The sequence below is a fragment of the Onychostoma macrolepis genome, chromosome 01 (genome assembly GCF_012432095.1).
Source record: "Onychostoma macrolepis isolate SWU-2019 chromosome 01, ASM1243209v1, whole genome shotgun sequence".
NCBI lineage: Eukaryota > Metazoa > Chordata > Actinopteri > Cypriniformes > Cyprinidae > Onychostoma > Onychostoma macrolepis.
Window position 1 is genome coordinate 30,378,763 of NC_081155.1, and position 18,669 is coordinate 30,397,431.

Sequence of the window (18,669 nt, forward strand, 5' to 3'; positions counted from 1 at the left end):
ATAGCTTTTACCCAAGATCTGTTCCACCTGCATTCCTTCCACGTGAGAGCATCTCTAACTCACCTGTGGAGGCCATATATCACTCTGAAACATGCAGCATAGAGCACAGCCTGTTTGCTTGTAGATCCTGAGATTACTTTACTGAAGTTCTAGTTTCTCCAGACCTGTACTCCATCAATTTGTCCACTTTTACAAACTCTAGAACATTAAAATTTTGCTCAGGTATATCCAACTCTGGATACGCTAAATCCATCACAAGAGTTTCCTTGGAGAAGACAAAGTACAACTGATGTACAGTGAATGTGCTATTGGAACAATCTTTCACCTTCCTCCATAAAGTTTATCTTCCTCATTGAGAGAGCTTGTGTTTGAACTGGTAGCTGCTGAAGGGGGTATTTCTCTCATTTAGCTGTGAGCATGGCCCTGTTCAGTAAGGATGGGAGAAAAAATAGATTTCCTTCTCTTATGCACTGAGAGTCTTTCTTCAACAGTTCAACAAAATATTCAGAATCGATTCGGAGCTTGGTTATTTTCTTGCATATGTGCAATAACACTTGTGTGCTAGAGACAGCTGTATTCTGCTCGCTGCCAGTTACGCACAAATACACAACAGAGGTTAAATGCATTTGAATCTCAAAATGCTTTTATAATGCAAAATAAATGAGAAGTCAGTTATGTCTCAAGGACAGGACAAAACATCTGATATGTTAAAATAATTGATCTCTTAGATCTGCCGCTGTCTATAATGTTATCAGTAAAAATCAAACAGCAATAATGCTCTTAAATAGAAAAATTTGTCGCTGTGCTTGTCTGGAAACAATTGTTTTGATTTATCATAAATTAATTATTTTAAAAAGTACTTCTATAAGTAATTTAATGAACATGTGCAAATACCTCTGATGTTCAAAGTTGGTAAACTTTTTTAATTCATTTAAAAAAAAATAAAAAAAAGTTTTGGATTCCAAGAATCGTTTTGGAATTGGCTTATGATTCCAAGAATCAGAATTGGAACAGATTGTGAGGTGCCTAAAGATTCCCATCCCTGTTGTTTGGTTTACACAGAGGTTTCAAGACCACAGACTTCATGTCTCCTTTCTTCAGTTTTAAATGCATTCATGAGAGTACAAAACATTGTTAGTGGAGCTCCAGGTCTGTAATCTGGGTCTATTTTTATCTGTTTGTGGTAATCATCATTTTCTACATGGTGTTAGTTGACCTTCCATAGCTGACTACTTTCTCATTCTCACACACACACACCCTGTTGAAGTTACAGATTCTAAAAAAATGGTTACTTCTCAAGTGTCTCTCCACAAAAACAAACAGTCCATGAAAGGTCAGCTTTTAATGAGACTTTTTTTTTTTTTTTTAAATAAGGATAGAAATATTATATCTGGACTTGTCTGCAGTATCTGCACCATGTGACTCATCAAAGTGGGAGATGAAAGAAAATCTTCGGCTAGAATATCAATAGCTGCAGTGGCACTAGATTGCATCGGTTTACAAATCTATATGCACATGCTCTGAGCAGACCTTAGGCAACTGTCTTAAGATAAAACATCATACATACTTCACACATTATGTGGGATTTTGCTGTCATGCATTGACATTTCTTCACTAATTGTATTGGCTACAAGATTGACTTGGATGTAAAAGTTTCACATCCTTGATAGTGTTTCAGAGTAGGGTGTAAGTAATGCAGTTTGGCTTTTAAACTTTATTCAAAAAGGAAAAATGTTAAACTTTCATATTGTTAAAAGTAAGACTTTCATATTGTTTCTATTTGACATTGCCAGTTAGCTCTTCAAGTCTCTTTCCTCCATGGTTACCTACACTCTAAAAGATGCTGGGTAAAATATGAACAAACCCAGCGATTGGGTTGTTTTGACCCAGCGGTTGGGTTACTGCCCAGAAGGTTGGGTTAAACATTTAACCCAACTGTTGGTTGAAAACAACCCAATTTAACCCAGCATTTTTTAGAATGTATGTTTAATGCACTTGGAGTGGTCTGAAAATTATCATCTGAAACCAGATCAGGGCAAAGACTTTCTGTGGGAATCTGCTATGCTAAAGGTCACTGCACCTTTGAAGAATCCTGTCTTTCACTGTAACATGGAGGGTCAAAAGTGGAGCTTTTAACAGTTTGTTCTTTCATGTTGTGCAGGACTGACTGTTGCCCTCCTGTTATGGTTCACTTCAAGCTATCAAGGGAGGGGATAATTTATCATATCTGCTCACAGAATTACTATAAGGTCACCACCTCTGTTTTGTCAGGTTCTTTAGAAGAAGGGTGTCCATTCCTGCTTCTGGAAGTCCAGTGTTCAGTAGAGTTTGGCTCCAAGCTGCTCCAACACACTTAGCTTAAAGTTTCTGGTGATCCCGAAGACCTTGATTAGTTCTTTCAGATGTGTTTAATTAGGATTAGGATAATAAGGACTCTGCAGGATAGTAGCCTTCCAGGAGCAGGATGGGACACTCCTGCTTTAAAAATTAAATCTTTCGCATTGTAAGGTATTGCCTTAGGCTCTTTTCTATGTCCTTAAGAATGCTGAGGAACCAGTCTGTAAGCAGTCAGTAACAGTTACTATAACTTGTCTTAAAACATGCAGAGCTGCTGAACTTCACAAACAGCTGGAAAAATAAAGCAGTAGCCACTGTCCCCACTAATTACCCTACATTACCACTACAGGCCGGGTAAAATTACAGTCCTCAGATAGGAAAACAACACCTGGAGTTTTTTGTAGTTCTCTTTCCTGCTGTTTTAAAACGTTTGCCCACAACCTCCCTTCACAAACTAATGGACATTTCTTTTGCTTTAATACTTTACAGTTCTGCTGTCGATAGTAGAAATGGAACAACTCTTTGGGGTTTAACAGAAAAAGCCTTGTAATAAAGAGAAGTCCTTCGCCTCTGTTGCTACCAACAAAAGTCTCTATTTAGATTTTACTTCATGATAGTCAACATATGAGTCAGTATGTTTGCAAAGAATTTATGACAGTCATATTGCAAGATTAGATCAGGGTGCAATGGTCAGTGAGCATGTATGCTTGAATATTTTAGTTCTTGGAACAAATGAAGATTAAATTTGCATGTATGACCCCAGAAATTGAATTAATTTCTCCCTATGTTGGGTGCACATGTCATACTAAATGGCACTGTGGCTAATTGAGAAAAACCTTTGCATCAGACCATGATGAAATTCTCCCATCGCTCATTAAGGAATTAGAGTTAAGAGACTAAGGCCCATCTGTGTTCATTCTGATTGTTGTAAATGTAAAATTGTAAGAAATTGCAGTTTCTGTATCCTGTTTAGAGGATATTTTGTAATATTTGTTACATTTCGTTTGCTTTTCCATCTCAGGTGTATTGATTTTTCCTAACATCACAGAAATAATTTCCCTTTGCTCTTCTATGCTTTACACACATCTGATTTAATTTAATTTACCCAGCATTGTTGTTTATCCAATTCCTAAATTGGACAGTGACCCCACGATGTCTCTGTGTATCATTTCATCTTCATCATTCACCCAGCCATGAGGGATGCTGCCTGCATGTCATTCGTCATGACCCAATCAAACGTGATGGATCAGGTGCTTATTGTGAAGTTGGAGGCTAAATGCTCGGGTCAGGAGCAGATGGTATCATTGTGCTTGGTAGGACATCGCAGTCTGCAGGCGAATTCATTAACCTCGATGTCATCTGTCCGATTGGAATGTGCGCTTTCTTGCTTTGCACCGGTTGCCCATTCATAGGGAGGACACTGTCTGTCCTCCATTTTCTTTTCAAAAAGGTCAAATATACAATGCCTAAATGTTTGGGAATGTTTTAGCAATTTGTTTCATTCATGCAAGTTTCTTGATTTTTAATGTTCATTTTTAATTTTGAATGATTCAGGGTCAATGACAAAAAGTTTCCAAGATGGAAAATGAAAGAAAAGGGGAAAATCTTTTAAAACGAAAAATCTAATTTAAAATGCATGTGCCAAGTTCTTTGTGGAATCTTTGAGTTGACATTTTACAACTTGATCTCCAATGTCGTAAATTCAAATTATCTGATATTTTAAGAAATGTATTGACCTTGACTGAGTAATATTGGTCTTCAAGGGCTTCAAGGGTATTTTTAGTACATATTTCTGCACCACATGATCATGGCGAACATTTTTTTTTTTTTTTTTTTTTCTTCTGATGTTAATTTTTGTTTATAAATAAATGAATAATAGTGTATGCCAAACTATCCAGTAAGGATTTCTTTTCTAAGAATTTAATTATTCTTCAGCGTTTTTTCCCCCTCATTATAATGTTAAGACTAAATTAATTCAATTTAATAGATCCAGGCAAAATAAATGGGCATTATGGTATTGGACGCTTCATCCTAGCTCTTTTAGCATCCACAAATTTTCACAAGCTGTCCTCCTGTTTGCAGCATGTTCTTGGCGTTTTGCCTGCTTGATTTGTGATAGTGTCTTAAGGAATTAACATTTTCTTGGAACTTGCATTGCTGCATCGCTAAAACAATATAACATTGTTGTGGGCCATCTATCATGTGTCTGGCAGGTCTTGTTGCCTTAAGCATATCTATATCATTCTAAAATCCATGAAATGGGGAGATAACAAAATGGACTTTACAACCCAAGAGTTCATAGGAAAGCACCTGTTTTTTGCCGTTGCATGTCAGGGGAAAGTCTCTCTCCATGGAGTCTGTTATTTCTCCACTGTGAACATGGCGGGGGTTAGAGTCTCTTCAAAAGACATGGGCAGGACCTTCTCACATGCCACACATTCCTATCCACTGTGTAAAGTTTAGGAGGGTTTTTGTCTGAGGAGAGAGAGCGCTTTATACACACAAACTCCCAGTGACCCCCCCCCCAACATACATAGACGCTCCAGTTTGTTTAGGGGTTGCCATAGTGATGTTCTAACAGTTGAGAGATGAGTCATCGTCACACCTATGTTTTTAGAAGAATTCAAACCAAAATAGTGTTTTCAATTGGTGAAGAACAGATAAGTGTTACGCAAAGAAATATCCCAAGTTTACCTCAATACAATTGCTCGCCATTTCATACAGGCCTTGTTGCCAAGGTTATTGGCGTAACGGCTCCTTGTAGCTGCTCACTTGCTCTCTAGTTTCATTGGTTTCAAGACAAAGATTCATTGGAACCTGTGTAAGATGAAGAGTTTTTCCTAGCAATTCATCACCAAATTGCTTGGAAACTTTTGACAGGTGCAATTTTGTCCCTAACGCTTGGTCGCAGTAACTCAGTGTGGTCCTCTCCCTGCAGAATACAGTATCCGCTGCAGCTGAAAAGATTAACCCTGCTTTTATTTATTTATATTTTTAAGTGCAAAGAGAACAATCTAAGGAACCTGTGCCAGCAAGTCTAAACCCACAAGTGTTGTTTTCCAGTACTTGCCTTCTTTTTAAGATTTTTCTCACTGCTCGCAATGCTGAGAAACCGCACACATTGTTTTATTAATACAATTTCGTTTGCCTGCACTTTCATTATCAGGATGAGGCAACAGTGTTATACCCTAAATGGATTTCTCTGAGAATCAGTCTTACTCGGAGGAGCAGATTAAGGACGTTGATTCGAAAGTGGTTGCTAGAACTGCTAACTCAACTAACAACTTGGTTACTTGCAGCCTTAACGTAGTTTGTTGTTTATTACATCTAGCCTCTGGTGGTCAATAGGAGGTGTTTGATGCCATGCTGATTGTTTCACAAGTAGATGCCCAATTAATCCTGTTCTGTTTCCTTTCTAATGAATGTCAGGCAAATGGCAGAGATCACATTTGCTAACACTTCCTTGATACATACCCACTTTTCATTTGCCTTGATTAGGCTTTAATGAGCATTGTAACACCAACCACAATCCCTTGAGGTTTGTTTAGTCTGGCTTTATCACACTTGCCAGTTTGTTTGATCTTAACCCATTTTGGTGAAGTGTAATGAAATGGTTGGGTTTGATGCATGGCAACTTCTTTCTGGTTGATCATGGCTGTTCTGTGCTTATAGATGCATGACATGGCTTGTTACCTCTGAACAAAAGCCTTGACACAGAAACTTGGGGTGTCTGTGTGCTGTTAAGCTTCAGTTACTGTTTGTTCTCAGTTTGTCTGAAGCAATGGATCTTACTTTTGTCTAATGAGTTTTAGATTGGCTGACTTTTACTGAAACTGCATTGTATAGGATGATTAGTCATTAGACTTTAAGTCAATAAGTAATTGGTTTGCAAAAAATACTTATTGGACATAATTATAGTACATCAGGACTTCAGTAAGTAACTTCAGTAAGTAACTTTAGTCGTACTTAATACATTTGAAACAAGTTATATGTTATTAAATGAAGTCAAATCTGAATTTGTGTCATGAAAGTATAGTTAAGAGTGTTAAAGGACACAATTTAACATGTATCATGATGACCCCCTTTTCTTAAAAAGGCAGTCAGGGTGGTTCAGTATAGACTTCACTGAGGTGTCTGTGGGACATGTCTCGACTTGTTCAGTGAGTCACAGGAACAACACAGATGACGAGCAGTCACCTCCTTATGTGACCTCCTTTATCTTTAGTAGGATTTTTTTCAAAATGATCATAGAATCTTGTGAGTAAAGGAGAGCTCCACAGGCAGGTATCTTGATTTGTAGGGAACCTTTTTTTGTCCCTTTGTTTTAATAGGCAAACAGAATTGTTGTTAACACTGCAGCAAGTTCTCATTAGTTAATGTTGCTTACAGTTCTAGTTAATGAGCAATACATTGGTTACAATATTAATCTTTGTTAATGTTAGCTAATTAAAATACTGCTATTTATTGTTAGTTCATGTTACCTCTGGTCCATTTAAATATTAACAGATACCAATTTTGATTTTAATAATGTATTGGTAAATGTTGAAATTAATGAAAAATACCTCTAAAGCATTTATTATTCTTAGTTAATGTTATTAGTAACTAATGTAGTGGAACCGTATTGTGAAGTGTTACTGTTTCAAGTTTCTTTGCTAGTTTACTGCTTGTTTTCAACTGTTATCTCCGTGTGATTGCATGACTTATTTGTTCTGGTTGTGGTTTTACTCCACTGCTCATTAAATGGCACACCTCTGTGTATTTCAGTATATATTACTTTAAATATATTTGTGTTTTTTTTTTTTTTTTTTTTTTTTGTTGTTTTTACACAACCCTTGAATGTCTGTCTATGCTTGGGCGATCTTTAATCATGCAGTCCATACACAAAACCACCCCGAGTGCCAAATACCACCTGCTCAGTCTGATGGAAATAACATGGGGAGGGGCCGGCAATCAACTTCAGCGGCTATGGGGCGGGCTCAGGAACCGCAACAAGTGGAAGGCGTGCACCACCCGGTTTCGGTTGAATATAATCTCAGGCTCTTCCACTTTCGTCCTCTGGCTGCATGCATAGCCCTGTTCACTGAGCTGCACCATTCACTTCCTCATCTGCAGAAAACCTGTCATCTGATCCCTTTGTGTGCTCACAGTGTATCCTCCTGAGAGCCAGCAATTCATTTCTGTCCATTTTTGTTTTGTTAATAATGTAACACAATTATTGCAGGGATCCCTGGAATACTTGATTCCAGTTTGTCAGTCGCAGAATTCAGAGGTCAAACATTCTGAATAATGACAGTTGTCTCAACACTGTGTAACTGACGCTCTCAATTGGAAATCTGTTTCCTACATGGCAGTGCTTGTGTTCTGTCTCGCCGCTGTCTCTACAAGTAAGCTAATAAATTAATTTCGACTCAAATCAATATTTCATGTCCATTTATTTTAGCAGCCGTGTAATAAGCAGGATAGCGTACCATCAGCCAGTCATTATTACAAAATAAACATCAAGTTCATCAGGACTCAAAGCTGAGATTTTTTTTCTTCCTTCAAAACTCTGCAGTCTCTTGTCTTCTCATGCAATGAATTAATTTAATGTCTGTGTATTTCAGAAGCAGCATTGCAACATGGAATAATACACAGTTGTCAATAAACCCCAAGTGATCTTTCATTTTTTTTATGTGTGTGTGTGTGTGTGTGTATATATATATATACAAAAAATGAAAGATCACTTGGGGTTTATTGACAACTGTGTATTATTCCATGTGTGTATCTAGAAATCTTTACAAAACATACACGCACACATATATACACATGACTCGAGTCCATACTAATAGAAAGAAATAGAAAGTCCCGGTTTTTGTGCTGGGTGTCAGGACGAGGGGAGGCTCTGAAGAGGGCAGGGTCTCGTTCTCGCGCTCTCTCTCTCTCTCTGTCTTCATCTCTCCTCCCCTCCCGTCTTTCTCCTTCTGTTCGCTCAGTCAGTCCGCTCAGAGGACGGTCAATGAGACAGACGGGCGAGTCGTTGGTTTCTTCCGTTCGGCTTCATATGCATCCGTCCGTGGATGAGTATGTCCCTTTCGGATCTATCCGGGATTAATAGAGCCCTTATCACGCAGATATATTTCCATAAATTCTTCTTCGACTCTCAGTGAATCACACCCGGATTATCGTCACCACCATCACCATGGGTTTCTACGGCACTTTAAAGATGATCTTCTATAAAGTGAGTACATGCCGTTATTTGTGTTGGGTGCACTGCGGCTTTTATATCCATACCGGCTGTCCGCCTTCTCTCAGGGGGCTCGCTTTAATACCCCATCAGCCCTGACGCGACAGGAACGCTCCCATTATAAATCAAAGAAGCGGTGTACACTGCAAGCGCGCGATGTCGGTTCGCACGGCGCGATGTGTTCTATTCAAATACGATGCGCGCGAGTGTAATGTACACATCTTGGTTGATGATTATGCCAGCGTTCGGGTTTGTTGCGTCGCGCTCTGAACGCGTACACGATCTGCTCGTCTTTAAGGGTGCGTCGGTGAAATATGCGACTGTTCTTATATACGGCCACTGCGGAAAAATCTCCAGCTGACATAGAGAATCACCTTTCGCGATATTCATTCACGTGAACCTACTTTGAGTCTTCTTGACAATAAATGCAGAAAAGGATGTGATGCGCTTAAATATGGAATGGGTTTGGAGAACAGAGGCTCCATCACTATTTCTCTACCATCTGCCCATCCTTACACACACACACACACACACACACACACACACACACACACACACACACTGCACCTGCGATGCCTACATCATATTATCTGTCCATCCCATACATCTCACCATCACCGCATCCATCCTATGTACTTTTATAGATTATTTATTTGATCTTTTAAGAGTTAACTGCTTGACTCTTATTTGATAGTTCAGATGAGTATGATGCTATAGTATTTGATACTCATCCACTGCACCATTCAGAGTAAACCTGTTGGTAATATTAATTTGTGCTTTGCAGTCATGTAGGCTGGTATAGAGCAGAAACAGTATCTGGACTCTCTCACTGTTATTGTGGTCATGTTAACGAGGGACGTACAGTCACGAATGTCCTATAGCTTCAGTGTTGTGATATGAGAATGATTTTGTAATGATTTTGAGTCGTGTCAGTTTCTGTGCTGCCTGTTGAAGGGTGTGTATATTCTCCACTGCCTGGCGGCATCAGACCACCCTACAGTGATTGGGTTACTGTGTCATTGCATTTGACTGAGGAAACGGAGCCACATCTGTCCCGAAACTCACACTTTATGATTGTAAATTTGAGTGAAATGAGCGTTTAAAGGGGAGAGCTTATCAGAAGCTCGCAGTCACTGCAGTTTTCAGGGTGTCCTCTGATCAGAACAACATCGAGTGAAGTACAGTGACGTTGACGGATGCTCCAGGCAATCTCGTTAATTGTTTACTTATAAAAACGAAGCTCATTAAGGATGTTTGATGTTCTTAGATGGACAAAATGTAAAAATGGATCTTGTAATTTTATCCCTAACCTTCATGATACTCAGTTTTTGACTTCTAGTAATTCATGACTGCTAGGGTTGTATGTGTGATGCACAGCACTCTTGCATAGTCTAAATATGTAGCCATTACCAATCTAAGAAGCTTCTGAAATGCATAGCAAGGTTATTCATTCATAAATCACAGGATTTATTCTCTAAAACAGGTTATTTGCCAAGACTGCACCGGTTTCCATGAACACAGGCATTCCTGTTAACCACAGACCAAGCCATTTCTGCACTGTTGTGTCAGACATGGAGAATGATTACACAGTGACTCATCTAAAATCAGATGGTTCTTGCTGTGAACCCAAGAGAGAAGCGACAGTCTAATCCACTCAGTGAAATGAATGTATAACTAAGCAAATGAATGCTTTTACTTCATTCACGCTATTTTGTGTTAAGTGCTTTTTACCAAGTAGGCTAGACAGGTTTAGCTATTAGCAGTGATTAGCACATGTGGCATTGCCTGCGTGTTTTGTTACACATTCTCATGGAGTAATGTGAGAGAGTCTCAATGCTCTCCAACACACACAGCTACAGGCATACACTTTCATGCATCTTCAGTGTCATGCCATCTTTTTACTATCTTATCTTCATTCATACGTATTTACTCACACACACCCTGCCTGTCCTATCTGTTGGACTACCTTTGCAGTGAGATCACTGGCTGAGCAATCAGCTGCGGTTTGGTCTAAACTGATCCTTGCCCAGCTGTCATGTAAAATAAACTAGATTTGATTAAATAAATGGGAAAAAGACTAGCCCATATATATAGATAGATAGAATCAAATTATTTTTGTGATTTTTAAAAAAAAATTTGATTTGGTCTTTTCACATTTTATGGACATTTCTGCTGTATTTCATCTGTGTTTTTTTAGTTTTTTTCCTCTCTCTCCGGCCCTCAAGAGCTTCATTATTAGACACACCTTTCAGCTCGACCTCACTCGAGTGTATCAAATACCTGGCTTCTCTGACATTAGATCAATTGGAGCAGATGTGATCATGCGAGTGTTTTATTGGTTTCATTTGAATATCAAGACCAATGAATGGAATTTTTACTGTAGGCCAAAACTCTAAATTGGCCACGAAAAGGTCAACCGTGAACACGTTCAAATGCATAATTTTAACCTGGCAATCAGTATGGTAATTCCATTAAATGTCATGAATGCTTTAAGCAAAACTGTGATACATTAGTGATTATTTTTATGTTATGGCCAATAACCGATAAATGGCATAAATTAAAAGTCTTTATTTTGAACACATATATATATATATATATATATATATATATATATATATATATATATATATATATATATATATATATATATATATATATATATATATATATATATATATATATATATATATATATATATATATATATAAAACAAAATGAAAAGTATATTCTTGTTTATATAAAATGAAATACTATAGAGTCAGTGTTGCCACAGGTGAATGACAGTATGAAAAATTAATGTGTGTTAAGATTTGCTGAAGATTACATTTCTCCTTTTCATAGACTGTAATTAGTAGTAATAAGTCTCTTAATACTCGAGGTCTGCATTTATATGGACAAAATACAGAAAAACATGGAAAAATAGTAATTTCTCGCAATATGTGATTTATTATTGTGATGCAAAGCTGAATTTTTTTCAGCAGCCATTACTCCAGTTTTCAGTGTCACTCTCACAGTGGCATCAATGTTGTAAACCCATTTTTTTTTTTTCAAAATTATTTCTAAAGAAAAGCATTTATTTAATTTTTCGTACAATGTAAAAGTCTTTATTGACTTCTGATCAATGTAATGCATCATTTCTGAATATATGCATTAAATATATGTGTCAGTATTTGTATGTATAAACACTTGAGTGCTACTAAATAGTGTTTGTAGAATAATAATGCTCTTTTACATCAGATGTACTCTTTTAAACGCTTTAACCAGTGGTTTATTCAGTGTACACTTTTTTTTTTTTTTAAGAAGTCTTTAATATATTTTAGAGACTTTTTAACATGACTTTTTTTTTTTTTTTTAATTCTTATTAGTATATTCAGTACTAATAACTATAAGTACTGAATGTTCCTTACAAGCATAATGTCATTGTGATTTGAATAATTTCAGACCTGTTAATTACCATGATACATAACTGCATTGTAAACAGAATGGGCTTAATCCAGTAGTGAAAGTCTTTACTCGTCACTCTTAATTTGTGCTTACATACTTAATGGCTCACAAACCCTTGGCACGGCAACAATGATTCATAACTCGGAGTCTATCACTGAGCTCCTCCTGAAAGTGAACTACACAGATTCACTGGCAGCCCTGTACCCTCCTAAAATAGTTTTATTCAAATGTGCTTTAGGACCTCATTGTGTTGAGGACACTGAACCCTTGTTTTTCCAGAGTAGATACTCCGTAGCCAGGCACCAACTATGCAGCAAAACCAGGGCCATTTCAGCCTGTGCGGGGGGTGGGTGACATAGAAAGAGACAGTGAAGCATAGGGTGGCTCTTTTTTCTCCTTTATGCCCATATAAATTTAGACTGTTGTGAAAGCACAGTGCCTGTCACGCCCACACAGATGTGTGTTTGTGTGTATGTGCTCCCCTTTCCAACTCCTATGAGAGGGGTGTGTGTTTACCACATACACCTCTTTGAAGACTCACATGACAAGCGTTAGCATCAACTGTCAGACTTTATCTTTTCTGTGCCATGTCACTATAAAGTGGACATGACCTTCCTTCCTTTGGCCTACATTTGGTGGTGAGAGAACCAGCACAATACCCAACACACGCTCAGTTACCTCTTAACACAGGAAAAGAACACAGGTGGATCAGTGGCATGTGGTTTTAGAAATGTTTCTTGGACATCCACCCTCTCATTACTGTCAAATTGCTTTGCTGGTTGTTTATGCTGTCATTATTGTCAAGTCCTCTATGAACCCAAACTAACCAGCACTCTCCCTACTCTTTGTTGCAGATGAAGAGGAAGTTGGACCATGGCCCCGAGGTTCGACCTTTCCCTTCAGGAAAAAAGCCCTGTCCAAGGTAAGGTCTTTTGCCACCTTACCTGAAAGCAGCAAAATGTTTTAGTCTGTTGCATTCAATTTTATTGGACACATCTACTTTGTTGAACAGTAACAGAGTTGTATGAGAGATATCCCTCTTTATGGATTTTCTCTAATTTTATTATTATTTTTAATTTATTAGTTTATTAAATATTTATTTTATTTATTAAATAAAATTGAAGATTTAAAATTTTTATTAAATTAAATGTAATTTAAAAAATACAAATACCAGGACGCATTAAATTGATCAATTTTTTGTTACAAATGAAAGTTCTTTTGAAAAAAGAAAAAGTAAAATCACAGAAAAGTCACAGGAAAAAAATGTATAACGATTTCTATAAAAATAAGTAGCACAACCTTTTTCCAGTATTGCACCAAATCAGCAATATGTAATGGTTCCTTCAGCTTTTACACAACAGGAATAAATTATTTTCTTTAAATATATTAAAATAGTAAATTGTTAAATTGTAATATTTCACAGTATTACTTTTTTTGTGTGTGTATTTTTGATCAAATAAATACAGCCTTGTTGAGCATAAGAGGGTTTTTTTTCACAACATTAAAAATTTTTATAGATCCCCAACTTTGGAAGAGTAGTGTCCCACATAATACCTCATTAGCCTGGTTTCCATCCACAATTTTTTAAGATATCACAAAAATGCTGGATGGAAATGCTAAGATGCTAATAAAAAGCGAGGTGGGGAAATTATGAAAAAAGCGACACGTGAACATAAACTATCAAAAACACATTTTACATAAATTCCTGCATCAAAAATGTCATATGACTTGAATAATATGCTCAAGATGTTTGGCTTCAATCCCCACCCCTACTTTGGTCGCTAACAAGCACATTGTCCATCAGATGTATTTGTCTGCATGGTCTTAACCACTAGTATTCCTAGTTTTGCATAAATTTCCACAGAAATGATAATGTTGTTCTTTAGAACACATGGGATAAAAATGTAGCTTTATTCACAGCTCTTCTCCTAAATTAAATTCACAAATTTGATGGAAACATTTTTAACACTTACTTGCATACAGAATTATGATCATATTTTCTTTTGCTACCTTGCAAGAAGTACTATATACATCAGGAAATGCAAATCTGGCTTATGTTGATCCTGCTAATGGTTCAGAAATGAGACACTGTCACTCTGAAACCCCTTAAACATGTAATCGCCACCCGAGAGGTTCCTTAGTCGGCAAACCCAAGCTCAGCAGTCAGCTCTGACGAGTATTCATGCCTTATTCTCAAGACGCAGGTGTTCTTGTGGTTCATATTAGAACAGTACACGACCAACCAGGTTGCAGTTGCGCGCTGGGTAATTGAAGCATCTTGGCATCTTGGTCTCAAATCCCATTAAATATGAATCCATTATGGAACGGACCTCACTACGTGCTCGCCTGCACTCTTCCCTCTCTCCTTCTCATCTGAGCATTTCTTGCACCGGAGAAGGTATCTGTAGATAAGCAGAATGCAAGGAAGGAGTGCTGAATCGCCTTTTTGGTGTTAGTGTAGGGCCCCAGAGACACAGAAGTGCTGTAAGGACTGCTGACATGGGACAACTCTCTGTGTCCCTTTCTCACCACGAGTGGAAAAGGGAATGTGCTTCAGTTCTTAATAGATTGCATACATTAAATGCTTTTGAGCATGTTTTAGAAGGACTCTAAAATAGTGAAAAAGGTAAACAGAAAAGGGTTTCCATGAATGAAACAAAGATGAAGATAAACATCTGAACGAATCGGTTTGGAGCAGGTGGCTGAATAAAATCATGCTGCCTGATTGAGTTCTGAGGCTGAAGTAAATGGTCATGTTGTCTAATGTTGGACCACAACAGCGGCTCAAGTGGACTGTAGTGCTCATCTGGCACAGATTCAGTCTAACTCACCACTTTGGTTTTGGCTGCAATTCTCAAGCTATTGTTCTGAAATAAAGCCTCAGATTTTCATAGTAGCTTCATCCACAGAACCATTTTGTTTTGAAATCTTCCATAAACTACAGGCTCGCACTGGCCTTCTCATATTCTTGAATTACCACAATACAGATGTCTCCTGTCAGATGTCTCACCAGAATGCCCTTCGAATATTTTGCAACAAATGTTTTCATTTAATGTTTTAAATCTTATTTTGTCTTGATGTCTAATTAGTTTTCCTCCGTTCTCATCCTTCTCTCCCTAACCCTCACTGAACAGTCCCACGGGACTGCCGTACCCAGCCACCCCCACCACGTTTAGGGACATTCGAGCAGTCAATGGGCAGGGTCAGCAGAGACGACGTATCACATCCATCCAGCCCCCCACAGGCCTGCAGGAGTGGCTCCGCACTTTTCAGGTGAGTTCAAGCAAACTATTTGATTCAGTTTGTGACAAGACTTGCCAGATTAATTTATTAATTTAACAGATTAACTCCATGGTTAACTTTAGCCTAACTGTAACCTATTTATGGTAATCAGTGAACATTATATAAAGCTCACCAAGCATTAAAATAGAATTTAAATCACAGATGTGCATATATTGGCTATTTTACAGCGGCTGCAAATGTGACCATCAGAACAAATTGTATAATCGGATTGTTTGCGCTTGTAATGAGCCTATATTACAGTTACTAGAAAGTCCTGTGTGTCACTTGCTGGGGAAACAAGGGGAAGCAAGATATTGTGGCCATGGGTTGAGAATTTGTTTCCGTTACTTATGTGCAGAGCCTCTGCTGTGGAACATAACTTTTGCTGTAGTCTGGATTTAATGTATTAATTACTTTTGTTACCAAGATCTGACTGAATCTAAACTTGATATTTAAACGTGTGTGTGGCCATTATGCCACGAGTTTGGAACTATTTAGATCTTCATATCATCATGTCATATCCCTCTTACTAGAATAACAATTCAAGCCTCAACAGAACGCAGAGGCTCCACCTCAGTCGGTGTTTGCTCTGCCTTGCAGATAATTACAGGCTTGATCAGTCCTCGGGCTTAACGAATCTGCTCTGGCATGAAATCGCAGATACCTGTGTTGACTGAAAGGATGAAGAAGCTTTCATCTAATGAGTAAAGTTTCGCCCAAGATATGTTCTTGTTTCTTCCGAGTTTAATTTCCATTTCCTCAAAAAATCCTTTAATAAAAGTGTGCACGTAATCCTTTGACGTCAAAGGTGAGTTGTTAGATGCTGTCTCAGACAGAATCAATAGTCAGGTACAACATCCCTTCAGTAGTGGTCTGTCTGCGCCATTACGCAATGCGTTCAGGAACTGTTTTGCTTGTTTGCTCAGTCAGCGCTTGATGAGTTGCTTGTTTCTGTCCTGAGTTATTGTAAGGCTTATTTCAGGAGGTGCAAATGACACCCCACATCCCTATGAGTCAGCAGCTTCGCTGCTTCAGTATCGCTTACGTGATTCACATTAAATGTCTCATTTCTGCATTCTACAGAGGAAGCCTGTGGTGATATATCTTAGTGGCAGTTCTGTGTGTTCAGGGTTGAAGTCGGGCACTAGATTGCAACCTTGTCATTTTTGTATACACAGAGTTCTGGCATTGAATGTTAAATATGTGATTTTGGAAAAGAAAAACAACCTTAAAGTCTTGGAAATGTCTACAGTTAAAATTTTTGTCTCTAGCTTTGCTTGGGGATGGAAAAAAAGAATATGCATATTTTGATTAATAGAAACAATTTTTGAATGATAGAAAGAACAGTATTTATTAGACTAAAAATAGAATTTTTATAGAAAAGGTATTTCTAGATTTTCCAAACCTTTGAATGGTAATGTATAAAATATAATAATAATAATACTTATAATAATAATAATAATTATTATTATTAATAATAATATCAAACTTGCTCTTTGTAAGTGCATTATCTGTTAAATTTTAAAAATCTTTTTCAAGTAATCACAAATGACAATGTCAATTCATTAATAAAGTTTGGGAAGCCTGTATGTATCTTGTGCTTAGTTTAATTTGTTAGTGTCAATTAAAGAATCAACAGAATTTAACATTTTAATCAGATTTTCCCTCAACTGTTGGGATGTAATGTTGTCTTATTATTTTGAACTGTTAAAAGAGGCGGTTATGCTTGCATAAACACATATAGACATAAACAACGCCGAGTTCCCCCAGCTGAAGCGTTTCAGCAGTAAATTACAGGTGCTTTACCTCCCCATAGTCCTCTTCTGTACATCCCTCTTCCATCATAAACATCCCTGAGCAATCCTCCTCTCTCATTTGATGCGCTTCAGAGCGGAATGACTTTGGCACAATCTCTCCGGTGCAGCGCGTCCTCACTGAGAGCGAATTAAGTTCTGAGCACCATGAGATCAGTGAAACATTTTATTCAACTGGATGAAGTTGACCGCAGCTTAATTTTAGGAGAACGAACCCTGGGAAGTTTCCAACGGCCCCAAGACACGAAGTCTGTTCCATTTGACTTACGAGAACCTTCATGGTTATGTTCATGCCAGAAGTTGCTGCTGTATAGCCAGCGAAAAAGCATCACCAGTCCTAATTAAAATGTAAATCTAAAGCTCTAAATGTAAACGTGCACATGCTTTGTGTTCTTGGTAACATATGTGCTGATGTGTGTTACAGAGCTGGAGTGGCCCAGAGAAGCTGCTTGCGCTGGATGAGTTGATTGACAGCTGTGAGCCCACGCAGGTGAAACACATGATGCAGGTGATCGAACCACAGTTTCAGAGAGACTTCATCTCACTCCTGCCCAGAGAGGTAAATTTATATATAAAGTCACTCACACAGTCATCTTAATATTCAGAAACACTCTTTTCCCTTCAAATACTGAAGTTAATGAAAACAAAACACTGATTGTCTTTCAAAGTAACTTGGGCTAGTAGTTTAAAAACAACATGCTCTTATGTTGAAGTTGCATAGTCAATCCGATTAGAAATGGCCGGATTAAGACAAATTTGTGTCCAATAGAGTGCAACAGTCAGGTTCCAGAAGTAAAAAATCCCATTCATTTTCTCAATAGAGGAACTGATTTTTAATGATAACTTGCAAACCGCTAAATTCATACCTACTCTGAGTGAAGAGGTTGTGAAAGAATACCTTTGTTGAAGCCATCAACCTGCGTAATTTCAGTTTATTTATTTATTTTATATATATATATATATAATAATCTTAACATTTTTAAATCTCTTTTTATGTATCTTTTTTTTTTTTTTAATTGATTGTCGTCCTCGGGATTGTAGTTCTTTATATGCAGTCTTGTACCTTTGTCTTTTACGCATTTTTTCCCTTGGTTGGTTCATGGCTTATATCTTTTTAGTAAATAAAAATGGAAAATGAATAGGAAAATTACTTCTGGAACCAAGGCAGCTGAAAAAAATGTTGAACTTTGTTTTCATCAAACGACGGTTTCGTTTTGGCAAAAAGTTTTCACTAATTTGTATGTATTTGTACTGTTTGCTAATTTGCATGTATTATATCTTATTTATAGGTTAGGTTTAGGAATGGACCTTCATTCTTATTTATTTTCTAAAACTCGTACATTTCACTATGAAACTAATAAAGCCCAGATCTTGAGAAGGGCCTTCTGATTTCTCTTAATTTGAATTTTAACACAGTCTTTGAGCACAGTACGTGCTGGAGTTCATTTGACAGGCATGTCCTCTCTTACACTTCTTCAGAGAGATGTTACAACTCTCTCAGCTGCTATTCAGGAATATAGAGAGGAATCTCCCCCATCCCCTTCCCTTCCTCTGCTCTTTTTCTTTCTT

At 37.6% G+C, this 18,669-nt stretch overlaps 1 protein-coding gene across 4 annotated transcripts in view; it reads left to right on the forward strand.

Moving 5' to 3' along the window:
* The window catches only part of fbxw7 (F-box and WD repeat domain containing 7), a 158,047-nt gene that overhangs the window by 121,186 nt on the left and 18,192 nt on the right, over positions 1 to 18,669 (forward strand). For 3 of the 4 annotated variants that reach the window (XM_058796750.1, XM_058796842.1, XM_058796927.1), the window contains 3 exons: positions 12,859 to 12,926; positions 15,139 to 15,277; positions 17,525 to 17,659. In XM_058796750.1, the coding sequence (XP_058652733.1) occupies positions 12,859 to 12,926; positions 15,139 to 15,277; positions 17,525 to 17,659 (342 nt within the window). Of the gene's footprint in view, positions 1 to 8,287; positions 8,555 to 12,858; positions 12,927 to 15,138; positions 15,278 to 17,524; positions 17,660 to 18,669 lie in introns of those variants that run through there. The other variant, XM_058796998.1, reaches the window with a different exon arrangement.